Source organism: Rhinolophus hipposideros, assembly GCF_964194185.1.
Source record: "Rhinolophus hipposideros genome assembly, chromosome: 22".
In the NCBI taxonomy this organism is placed as follows: Eukaryota; Metazoa; Chordata; class Mammalia; order Chiroptera; family Rhinolophidae; genus Rhinolophus; species Rhinolophus hipposideros.
This window is the reverse complement of record NC_138068.1, coordinates 44,003,010-44,015,116: the sequence shown is the minus strand read 5'-3', so window position 1 is coordinate 44,015,116 and position 12,107 is coordinate 44,003,010. Positions and strand designations below refer to the sequence as shown.

Genomic DNA, 12,107 nt, shown 5'->3' with positions numbered 1-12,107 from the left:
GTTTTGAGGTCTGATTTAGGAAATCATGGTAATAAAGCTACTGCCCTGTATTTTTATTTAAAACTTCTAAAATTTTTTTTTTTTTTTTTTTTTTTTTTTTTTTTTTGTTGAGAGCCCGCTGGCCCATGTGGGAATCGAACCGGCAGCCTTCGGAGTTAGGAGCATGGAGCTCCAACCGCCTGAGCCACCGGGCCGGCCCCTAAAATTTTTAAAGTTTAGCATTTCACATTTATGTCCATAACCATCTAGATTTTTGTGCATGGTGTGTTTGCTAATGTTTTGTTTAGAATTTTTGTATCCACGTTCATGAGTGAGACAGGCCCAAGATTGCCCTTTCTCATACTGGCCTTTTCTGGTTTGGGTTTCAAGGTTATATTAGCCTCACACAATAAGTTGAGGAGCATTTCAGTCAGGGTTCCTTAGTAAACAGAGGCACCCTTGCAATAGGAGGATTTATTTACAGGGGGATTTACAATGTTGCAGGTGTAAGGGGACCCTGGGCACAGGGCCATCATATGCAGCTAGAGGCCCCCATGCTAGCACTCTTGAGCCTGAAGGATGAGGGCAGCCACCTAGGAGTCAGGAAGCCTCAGCCAATCCGCTTATGGAAGAACCAGGGAACAAATACCATGACCCCAGTCACCTTTTGCCCTCTACCTCACTCTAGCACCCTGTTTGGCCAAATGCAACTGTCAGAGGGTGCAGATGCCCCACTGATGGAGTCCACACAGGCCAGTGTTCTGGGGCAGCACAGAGAAGGGTATGAGTGGGAATGAGGGGCAAATGAATGATCCAGCACAGGGAGATTTCCCTTTGTCTTAATTATCTGGAAGAGTTGCTAATTTTTTACTTTTTTGTCCATTTATTTTAGGATTGGGAAAGGGAGATTCTTTGATCTGACTTCATTTAATTTTCCTTATCCAGACACCCTTCCAAAGTACAGTCGATTCTGTCATTGCAGATTCAATGGGTAAAGATTCGATAGGAGTACATATGCATAAAAAATGAAAACAGTCTTGGTAGTTAGAAATATGGGTGAAATTTTTCCCCTAAAATTTCTTTTAATGTAACATTAAATAATAAGATGAAAGGAAATCAAAAGACAGTCTAGAAAATAGACGGTTTTTCCCTTTGAGCCATTGTGCATTTCAGAATCATAACTTCAAGAATAGAAAAGGTCTTAGAATATATCATAGAAATAAGTTGCATCATCTTTGTTTTTATGCCCTCTGCTATATTTAAAACCATCAAGTTTCCAAATATTTGTGGAATTTCATATCAACTAACGAAAAGAATAACATTAATTGACATTAATATTATTTTTTCATAGGTATTTATTTTAACTTAATTTACCATTGTCTAACAGATATTTGTGTATATTTAATTTTATCTTTTGCAGCTCTTTGGTCTAAATTTTATAAAATAATTTCTTAAGGAAATGCTAAATAATATTAACAAAGTTACCTTTAGAAATATTTCTAGCAATTTTGACATGGTATGAATATGAAATGTCTCAAACACACACACATATATATAAACTAATGCCGTTTAGAAAAGTTAAAAAAAAGTATTTGTAATAAAAAACTCTTACCTAATTATTCCTCTGAAGTTTCTCATTCAAATACCCCTGGGTTTTGCAAGTCAATGAGGAAAATGAAAAGAACTACTATAAACAGAATAATTAAATTCTATACTTAAAGTTACACAAAGTACAGAAGCCCAACCTCAACAACATGAATAGAGAACATTCATTTTCATAAATTCATTACTTTAACATTTTTGGATGAAGAACCTTCTGGAATGGCTTCCTTTCTTCCCTGCCTTCTAACAGGAGTACACTGGACGAGCCTTGGCCTTGTCTGGATGTCTCTGAGCAACTTTTATGTTGCAGACAGAATTGAGCCTGAGATGTCATTGAAGGAGCCAGCTGAAAATGGATAAGAGCCCCTCGGCCAGCTCAGAGGCCTCAACTTCACAGCTTTGTCAATACAACCAGAGTGGACCAAGGTGGGCACTGACATCCTTGAACCTAATTGTGGTGGTTTTACAACATCTGCAAATCCTTTGAGACTCTCCTCTTTAATACAGGTGAGCTTGCATGATTTGCTTCAGGGAAGCAGAAGTGATGATACCTTGGAACTTTGAGGATTAGGTTATAAATCTTTATATCCTCTGTATCCAGGAGTTACCTAGCTCCGCGCCCCCAGCACCTTTGGAGCCCTGGACACCACATGAGACTAGAGAGAGATGCAAAGAGCCTTGGTTACTCCCACCTTTTGAATCTTCTCATCCCAGGCACCAGGCGTGTGAATGAAGTAGCCCAAGCAGACCACAGCTCCAGCTACCATTTGACTGAGAAGCCCTATGTAAGAACCACCCAGCTGAGCCCAGTCAGCCCCTAGAAGCACAGGTGACAATAACGATAAATGATTGTTGTCGTTTTACACCACTAAGTTAGAGTGGAAACTGGAACCCTAAGTAAAGTTATCCATAGATAAGAATGCCGATTTATAAATTTGTAATGAACACCATGATGTCCATGGGGACCAGAACACACCTATTGGTCCTCAGTGCATACTCTCCCTGTCTTAGTTTGTGTCCTCCCAGAAGTAGACCTTGAGATAAGAATTCTAGTGAAAGCAATTTATTGGAGGTGACACTGGGCATCACCAGTAGGGGTATGGGGTCACAGAAGAGAAGGAGGCCAAAAAAGGGTACAGAACAAGCCAGTTTCTACTGTCAGCAACTAGAGCTCATTCCCACTGGGACCTCCGGGAGAGTGTAGAATATTGTTCAGAATCATCCCAGCAGATGGGTATTTATCCTCCAACTTCTCAACAGTCATTGATTGAGGGCTGCTCCCAAGAGGCAGAAAGCCATTAATTCCCATATTAATGAAGTTAATTTACCACCCCTTCCACTTACCCCTCTAGCATTCAAGCGGAGAAGACTGGAAGTCCAAAGAGAATTCTCAGGAGAATTGCAAGTGCTGGCCGTTGGGACAAGGAGGCATGGGAATATTAAGTGCTAGTCATGGTCAGAAGTTTCCTACTGATTTTGGAATCAGAAGGAGAGGAGGAGGGTGACACTAAGTCAACTTAGTAACTGGTAGCTGCTGTTGCACCATTGAGTAGTGAGAGCTAGCTGCACTCAGCTACATTGCAGGCACTCACCCAGTGCACTGGGTACCTGTGCTGGACAGTGAGCACACCAGCCCACGCAATCCTGGAGATGCACTGCATTTGTACCCACTGCACTCTCCATTGGTGCCAGACTCCACACAGGACTCTCTCTGCACCACACTCCTTCTATGAGCACATGCAGATGGATGGCCACACCTTGTTTTCCATGTAGGTCTGATCCTGCCTCTCTTAGAGCTGCATGTTCTCAAGTGGCTTCAGCCTTGCCTTTGCAGACCACCTCTCAGGATGGGTAGTTGAACACTTGACATTCCAATCTAGCTTCTGTGTGTTCACTCAGTCTGAGTGTCTGTGTCCACCCTGATCTGCTCATAGGGAAAAGCCAGAGATTCTGTTTGGTTTTGCCTCGTTCTGGGTACAGGGTCTTTCTTTCCTGCTCCATCTTCTCAGAAACTGTCTGAAGACTTTTCCCTTTTTCTTTGTCTCAGTGTCCAGGCCTGCTGAAAGGCATAGGTGTACAGACCAGCATTGTCTATTAGAACCTTGTGCAATGACAAAAATGTTCTATATTTGTGCAGTCCAATATGGTAGCCACTAGTTATATGTAGCTATTGAGTAGTTGAAATGTGGCTAGTGTGACTGAGGAATGAAATTTTACATTTCATTTCATATTATTTGATTTAACCTTAAATGGCCACCTGTGGTGAGTGGCTACCATCCTAATCAGCACAGGTGTAGATCCATGGATCCTTTGGATATACTCTGGGACCAGCGTCTACTTAAGGGTCTCATTTCCTCTCTATTCCACACCAGAGCAGGAGCAGGTCTCCTTTTGCCTCCTCCTGCAAGGATTCCTCATCTATTTCTCTAGTCCTTACTCTGTGAGGTTTGTCTCTCTGCTCTGTCATCTCCACCCACCTACCATAGCCACTGGGATAAGAAAACACTTGCCCTACACAACAATTAAGGTTTGAAGTTTTTCGCTAAATCTGATAGATAGCGTGGGGTGTGGGTTGGGAGAACGGTGGGAGTGCCTGTAGGTTTCCTGTGAGAAAGAAATGGGGGAAATATCAGGAAACGTAAAAAATGTCAACATATACTTTTGCAACCCTTAACTGCAAGTTCTAGTTTAGAGGAGGCAGTTAATTCTATCTCCATTTTAGTTGACTACAGATTTGAAAATCTAGAATTGTAAGCTTTAAAATAGTCATGGACAGGTATTTCCAACGCTAGGAAATACTGATACAAAAAGCTAGTGGCTTAGGAATCAGTATTTCTTGGAGTTTCTGCATTGAGCTAAGTCTGGGAACTGCTTTAATCAACAAACTGATGCTGCACTTCAGAGCTTTTGAGTTGGCCCCACTCTACTAAGTCCCCATGGACTGCTCTGCTTTTCAAATTCTTATGTCCACTTTTTTCAGTTTTCTTCTTTACTCCTGCATTTACTACCACTTCCAATTTCCTTCCCTTTTCTTTCCCCATACTGCTCCAAAAGTTAGAATAATGCACGTAATAATAGTAAATAAACTCTGCCTTAAGATCGGAGATTTCCTTCTATCTCTAGAGTGTCCTGCAATGCATAAACTGTGATATTTGCTTTAGTTATCTTTCTCTCTAGGAGTTTGGCCCTTCTTGCCTTGCTCTCTAAGGGCAAACTACATTTTCTTAGATATATTTTGTGTGCCAGTGCCCACCGTGTACTTATTAATAGTTTGAAATTGTCACAAGTTCTCATTTGGCAGTGATTTTTATATTTGCTTCACCAGCTCTGCTTTAGCATTGCCAAATGTAATGGTCTAGACTTTGCATTAAAAAAATAATAACTACTTCTGGGACAGTTCTGGAAATGTTTGGCACATGATTAGCATCTATCTATGGATACTTCTCTTAAGAGATTAGAATTCTTCCTGGCATGCAGGAATTGTGTCCCAGGAGACCCACCCCCTATGGCCAGCATTATGTAAAGGATAAGACAGCTCAATGGCAAACATCCACCAAAAAGAATTCAGTCAATAAAAAGTGGAGTATGTATATATTGCATATATGCAACTTATTATAACCAAGGAAGAGAGGACCAACAGAAGGTTGCAATATGGGAAGCCTGAAAAATAACTCTGAATTTATATTGGGGGAAATGATACATTCTTAAATGTCTTGCTCTGGAAATAAAAATGGCTCTTTCTGCCAGCTGTTGCTTGTGGGTGGGTGGACACTACACATTTAATGAAGTTGTTTTCTGTGGCTGCTGTCCATACCTGTAGAGAAGTTTAGAGTTTTTTGAGCCAAACTGATGACAATTGCTAGGAAGCAAAATTTCAATGGGTTAATAAAACTCCAGAGAATGGCAGTTTTTCAGCTTATTTTATTAGATCAAAGGAGGAGATGTAAGGAGGGTTACACGAAATCCATTGGAGGTAGATTAAGGGGGTGGGAGAAAGCAAAGAGGGGAAATCTCTGGGATTGGTTAAAAGGGAGAGACACATACTTCTTTTACATTGGTACAGGATAGTTAATAATTAACATTATACAGCACTTAGAGATGGTATTCTGGGAACAAGAGAACAATGAGGGTTCTGTCTGGTGCGATGGACTGTGTCCTGAGGGGTCTGGAAAACAGGATTGGTCTGACATTCCAAGGGTATGTTATCTTAGATACACAACGACAGTAGGCTCACTTAAGATAAAGATTGGCCTTTGTTTGTCAAGGAAAGTACTGGCCAAGGATGTGACTACTCACCATGACCCCTTTTAATTAGTAATTTTTTTTATGTTTAGACCATCCTATATGGTTAATTTCAGTCTCTGAGTTTGTAGGACCTACCATGCCGGCCTCCTCTGAGTTTGTCAGGTTTAGTATGTGGCCCCCTTTTCATCCACACTGCATTAGATTCCCTTTTGTGGAACTCGACTGGTCTGCAGATGGAGCACTCCATTCTGTTATCCTGTTTCCTCATCCATCCCATTGCCAAGTGTCAGTCCTGCTAAGAAGGAATTCCCGAACCAACTGTGATGCTGAGAGTTGAGGCGATCCTTACGGAAAGCCACGGGTAATTTCCCAATTCCCCCGCACACTTAAACGATTAAAGCTCACCAAGGCTTAGGATCACCCTTCGGAAACCACCGGTGTCAGCGGTCTGCGAGCTCGGATCGCATCCCCACCCACTCTGAGCCCGGCTGGGAACTGTAGATGATGCGTTGCGCAACCTGGCCGCCAGCGTAGACCCGGGACTACAAATCCCAGGAGGCTGAGCGCGCCGCGCCTGCGCTCCCCTCCCCCGCGAGGGTAGGGCGGGGAAGACGCTCCCCTGCCCGCCGAGGAGGCTGTGGTGCTGCGGCTGGCGACATGGACAACGCGGGGAAGGAGCGTGAGGCAGTCCAGCTGATGGCGGAGGCCGAGAAGCGAGTCAAGGCCTCCCACTCCTTCCTCCGAGGGCTGTTTGGGTAAGCGTCAGACCCGCGTGCCCTGAGGGAGTTTCTGTGCCAAGCCCCCTCCCCGGCTGGCTGCCCTTTCCTCCGAGCTTCCCTTGGGGCCGCCGGGATCCCCCCGAGATTCCCGAGCGCCCCGGCCTCGCCACGGCGCGATCTCCACACCCCGGAGCGCCCGCGGCGCTCGGGGCCCCAGACCCCCCACGGATCCCCTGCCCTCTCCGTGACCCCCGGAGCGCGGCGCGGTTCTCGGGGTGCGGGGTCCCCAGGCCTCGGGTCCGTTGCAGCCCGGGGTGTGCGTGGGCCTCACCGCAGTGGCGAGGCGGGTTGGTTCGTCTCCCCGCACAGCTCGGGAGACCGGCGCCGGCCCCCGGGACTGCGGGAGGGCGCGCGGCCGCAGCGCCGCGTTCACAGGCCCGTCCGCGAGCGCCCGGCGGGGGTTTAATAAACGTTCCTGTGTGAGCCGCTGGTTTTCTCAGCGTAATACTCTTCCTCCACCAGAGATTGATTTAATGGCCAGGGCCTCCTGTTTGCTTAAGGACGAGGCAGCTCCTGTGTAAGTTCGCATCTTTTGGGAATCCTTTAATTGCCTATAATTCTTCCATGTTCTTCTAGGGAAAGTTTGACATTCGGACTTCCCCAAAAGCACGGATGGTTTTGGAAGAATTATGGGTGGTTGAATATGAATGATTCAGCTGTTTAGGATAAGAGGCAGAAATTTCGTGGTGATTTTTGTTTTTGAAAGTGAAAGATCCTCTGTAGACACCAGGAGCATATTCTTGAGGACAAAGTGGCAGTTTTATTTCTGTACAATTTCAGTTTGGAATTTGCTTGTTTTGCCACCTCTATTCTTTTGGTTATAATGCTTTACCTCGTTGACACATCTCCAGGAGATGCTGAAATGCAGGTTTCATGCAATGCATAGTAGTGTGGGATGCAAAGATGCATAAAGGTAAGGTAAGGGTTCCTGTCCCCAAGAACGTCTCAGAGGGCACTCATCCCAGCAGGGTTCTAAGTTTCTCATGTATGTGTAGTTTGACATACATCTAGCAATGAATTGTAAGTTTGTTCCCCTGTAAAAGTTACAGTACGTAAGGAGTACTGCCTAATACTTGATGCGAACGCTAAACAATCGTTCCTTTTTCTGATTCAGATAATGTTTAAAATTTATTCAGATAAAATTTAATGTCATAGCACCTCATGCCATGTCACAGTGTATTTCAAGTCAAGATATCCTTTCTTAGAAGAGAATTTGTAATTGACGGAAGAACAAAGCATTTTAGCACTTGATGCTTGTTTCAGGGGAACACACTGCTTTTTGTGAAGAGGTGTTGCATTACTGTTTTTTATGAAACTAGACCACATATTGAATCAATAATCCTAAAAGGATTTTGAAGCAAGCTTTTTTGTTTTTAAACATCTTTTTTTCTTCTTGACTGTTGATCACCTATTTCATTGACAGGCCTTATAGGAAGACTTTCATCTTCACCATTCACACTCAATTTGTACCATCCTAGGCCTGACCTGAATACAGCAGATCAGTTTATTGTCCTAGCTTTCAGATCTGGGGCTAGTGACTTAGCCTCTCTGTGCCTCAGTTTCCTCTGCTATAAAAAGAGGGTAAGAATAGTATATCTCATAGTGAAGGTTCAATGAGTTTATGTTTGTAAAACGTTTAGAACAGCTGGAAATAATTAGCATATTCATCAAAATTGTCAGTCCCATTTATTTGTCAAGGAAGCAGAAAGCCAGGCAGATTAAATGACTTTGCCAAGATTTCAGAGCCAAAGACCCTGTGGACTGGATCACTGTGTCTTTTAATGAAATAAAATATTTGAAAGAGCCATACAAATGTTATTTATAAATGTACCATATAAATGTTATTTATATTATGAAGGACTGTGTTATTAGATCAGTGATACTTGGCTGCAGGCAAGGTTGGGGAAGAAGAGTACTCAGAGTTCTGTGAGTTTTAATTGTATAATTATTTGAAGTAAAAAACTGGGCCTAGTTTCTTTCTCAGTTACAATGGAAAGACAGATTTTGTATCAATTTTGGATGTTTAGAATCTTACATTATATCTGGCATCACTTGCACCTACTGTGTTTCCCCGAAAATAAGACCTAGCCGGACAATTGGCTCTCATGCGTCTTTTGGAGCAAAAATGAATATAAGATCCGGTATTACATTATATTATGTTGTGTTGTGTTGTGTTACGTTATATTATATGAGACCCGGTCTAGTAAAATAAGACCAAGTCTTATATTAATTTTTGCTTCAAAAGACGCATTAGAGCTGATTGTCTGGCTAGGTCTTATTTTCGGGGAAACATGGTATCCCTCTTTCTAGGGTGGAATATATGTTACTCCATCCTGCTTCCCATTCTTTATCTATAGAATTTTCCCATGTACTTGTTATTCTTTATTTAAACCACAGTGTAGTCCATCTCCATGTCAGACTTCTGAATTAACAAAACACACATACTGATAGGAGTGTCATCTGAGACCATATATTTAAGAGCTGACCAATTAGTGCTTTAAAGGGGACAGGTGATGCTGTTTTGAGGATGTGGTAGCCATTAAAATTTGCTCAGTATTTTGCAGATATTTCATGTCATAGACTTACTCTTAAACTGCAGATTAAAGCCTATTAGTTCAGAAAGAGATCCAAGATGGCAGACTAGATAAATGCTGTGCTTGCCTCATCCTGTGAACATATCAAAATTACAACTAAATTATAGAACAGTCAACCAGGAGAACCATCTGAAGTCTAACTGAACACAAGTTTTATAATTAAGGATATAAGGAAGAAGCCATGTTGGGACTTGTAGGAGGGGCAGAGACGTGAAATGGGTTGGTCTCACACCCACATGTGGTGGTTGAAAATTGGGAGAGATATCTTGGCCACAGAGGTTCCCCACAAAGGAGCGAGGGACCCCAGCTCCCTATACCAGGCTCCCTAGCCGGGAGTGCTGGTGCCGGGAAGAGGAGCCCCCACAACTTCTGGATATGGAAAACAGTGGGAATTCTGACTGCCCAGGTGGGACAGAAGGTTGCGGGAAACCCAAACATCCTCTTAAAGGGCCCGTGCAGGCACACACCCTGGGCTCCGGTGGAGGAATGATGACTCTGGTGCATCAGAGACATGGGTGAGAGACTGAGTTGTGTAACTTCATGATGAGGACTGAAGGGATAGTTCCCATTTTCTCTGTGGGGCCTTCTTCCATGCAGCCAGCAGGCGGTGCCATTTTTCCTGTGTTGAGCCTGCCCCCATAGGCCAAATCTGAATCAGACTGGCTTGGTGAGCTCTGCTGCTCAGCTGTGCTGACTGATTGAGACCCTGCCTTACCCAACTTGCGTACCACAGGAGACTTTAGCAACAGCTGAACCTTACGGGAGCTGGCAGGTGGCAGCAGGTCCTCAGAGTGTCCTGGCTTTTTGTGGAGCCACCCCAGACCTGCTACTGGTGGCAGCTGTCCTTGGTTTGTACCATGGCCTCTCCCACGCACCTCCAGATACAGCACAAGCAGTGACCAACTGTGGATCACTTTGTAGTTCCTATCAGGTAGTCCCCAGCCGGTCACAGGCAGTGGCTGACCTGGCCCTGCACCGAGCCCTTCCCAAGAGCCCCCAGAACCAACATACTTGCGGTTTGTCTTTAGACCATAGCAGAGCACCACACAGTTAGCCACACAAGTGGCACACTCAAAGGGTGGTCTCAATAGGCACCAGAGCCCACTTGGGTGAATCCTGCTCCCTGGGGTAAGCCCCCTGCACAGCAACCCACAAGCTGGGGAAGTGGCCAAACCCCACAGGAGAGCACACACAACCCATACAAGGGACACTCTTGGAGCACTTGACTCATTACCAGGGAGACTGTGCCACTGGGCCCCATAGGACCCCTACTATCTGGCAAGACTGGGAGACATAGCAGCCCTACCTAATACTTAGAAACAAACACGGAGAGGCAGTCAAACGAGGAACCAAAGAAATATGTCCCAAATGAAAGAACAGGAGAAAACTCCAGAAAAACAACTAAACAAAATGCAGGCAAGCAACCTTCTAGGTACAGAGTTCAAAACAATGGTTACAAGCATGTTCAAAGAACTTAGAGAGGTAGCAAACTAAAAAGAAAAGGACATAGAAACCATAAAAAGAACCAGTCAGAAGTGAAGAATACAATAACTGAAATGAAGTATACAGTAGAAGGAATCACCAGCAGACTAGATGAATCAGAGGATTGAATTAGCAATTTGAAAGACAAGGTAGCATAAAACACCCAATCACAACAGTAATAAGAAGAAAGAAGCCAAAAAATATGAGGATAGTTTAAGAGACCTCTGGGACAACATCAAATGTAACAGCATTCATATCATAGGAGTGCCAGAAGGAAAAGAGAAAAGCAAGGAATTGAGAATCTATTTGAAGAAATAATAACTGAAAACTTTTCTAATCTGGCAAAGGAAATAGATATACAAGGCCAGAAAGTGCAGGGAGTCCCCCCAAAAAACCCAAACAGGCCCACACAAGACACATTATAATCAAAATGGTAAAGGTTGGGCAGCTGGTTGGCTCAGTGGTTGGAGCATGGTGCTCATAACACCAAGATCGCCACATTGGCCAGTGAGCTGTGTCCTCCACAACTAGATTGAAAACAATGACCTGACTTGGAGCTGAACTGCACCCTCCCCCCCAAAAAAAAACTAGATTGAGAAAACAGTGACTTGACATCCTGGAAGAACATACTGTTCCCCAATTAAAAAAAGAAAAAGAAGGCAAAGGTTAAAGATAAAGAGAATCCTAAAAGCAAGAGAAAAGCAGTTATCACCTACAAAAAAGCTCCCATAAGACTATCAGCTGATTTCTCAACAGAAACTTGGCAGGACAGAAGGGATTAGCATGCAATAATCAAAGTGATGAAAAGCAAAGACATGCAATCAAGAGTATTCTACCCAGCAAGGCTATCATTTAAAACTGAAGGACAGATAAAGAGCTTCCCAAACAAGAAAAATCTAAAGGAGTTCATCAACACCAAACTAGTATTACAAGGAATATTAGAGGGACTTCTTTAAGATGGGGTCCGAAGGGATAAAAAATATGAATAATAAGATGTCAATAACTATATATCTATCAACCATTGTTTTCAATGTAAGTGGATTAAATGCTCCAATCAAAAACATGGGGTGGCCAAATGGATAAAACAAAACCCTAACATATGCTGCCTACAAGAGACTCACTTCAGATTAGAAGACACACACAGACTGAAAGTAAAGGGGTAGAAAAAGTTATTTTATGAAAATGGAAATAAAAAAAAAAATCAGACAAAGTAGACTTTAAAACAAAGGCTATAACAAGAGACAAAGAAGGACCCAGTAATACCACTTCCTGGTATTTATCCGAAGAAACCCAAAACACTACTTCAAGGGGACATGTGTATCCATGTGTTCGTTGCAACATTGTTTACCGTGGCCAAGATGGACGCAGCCTGGGTGTCTGTTGATGGATGAATGGATAAAGAGGAGGTGGTACATCAATACAATGG

The 12,107-nt window shown here is 43.4% G+C and overlaps 1 protein-coding gene across 1 annotated transcript in view; it reads left to right on the top strand.

Annotated features, from left to right (window-relative positions):
* Window positions 1-6,427: 6,427 nt before the first annotated feature.
* NAPB (NSF attachment protein beta) overlaps window positions 6,428-12,107 on the top strand; it is a 39,523-nt gene continuing 33,843 nt past the window's right edge. Inside the window, exon 1 of the mRNA XM_081033247.1 lies at window positions 6,428-6,581. Within this exon, the coding sequence (XP_080889373.1) occupies window positions 6,484-6,581 (98 nt within the window). The 5' untranslated portion in view covers window positions 6,428-6,483. The remainder of the gene's footprint in view (window positions 6,582-12,107) is intronic.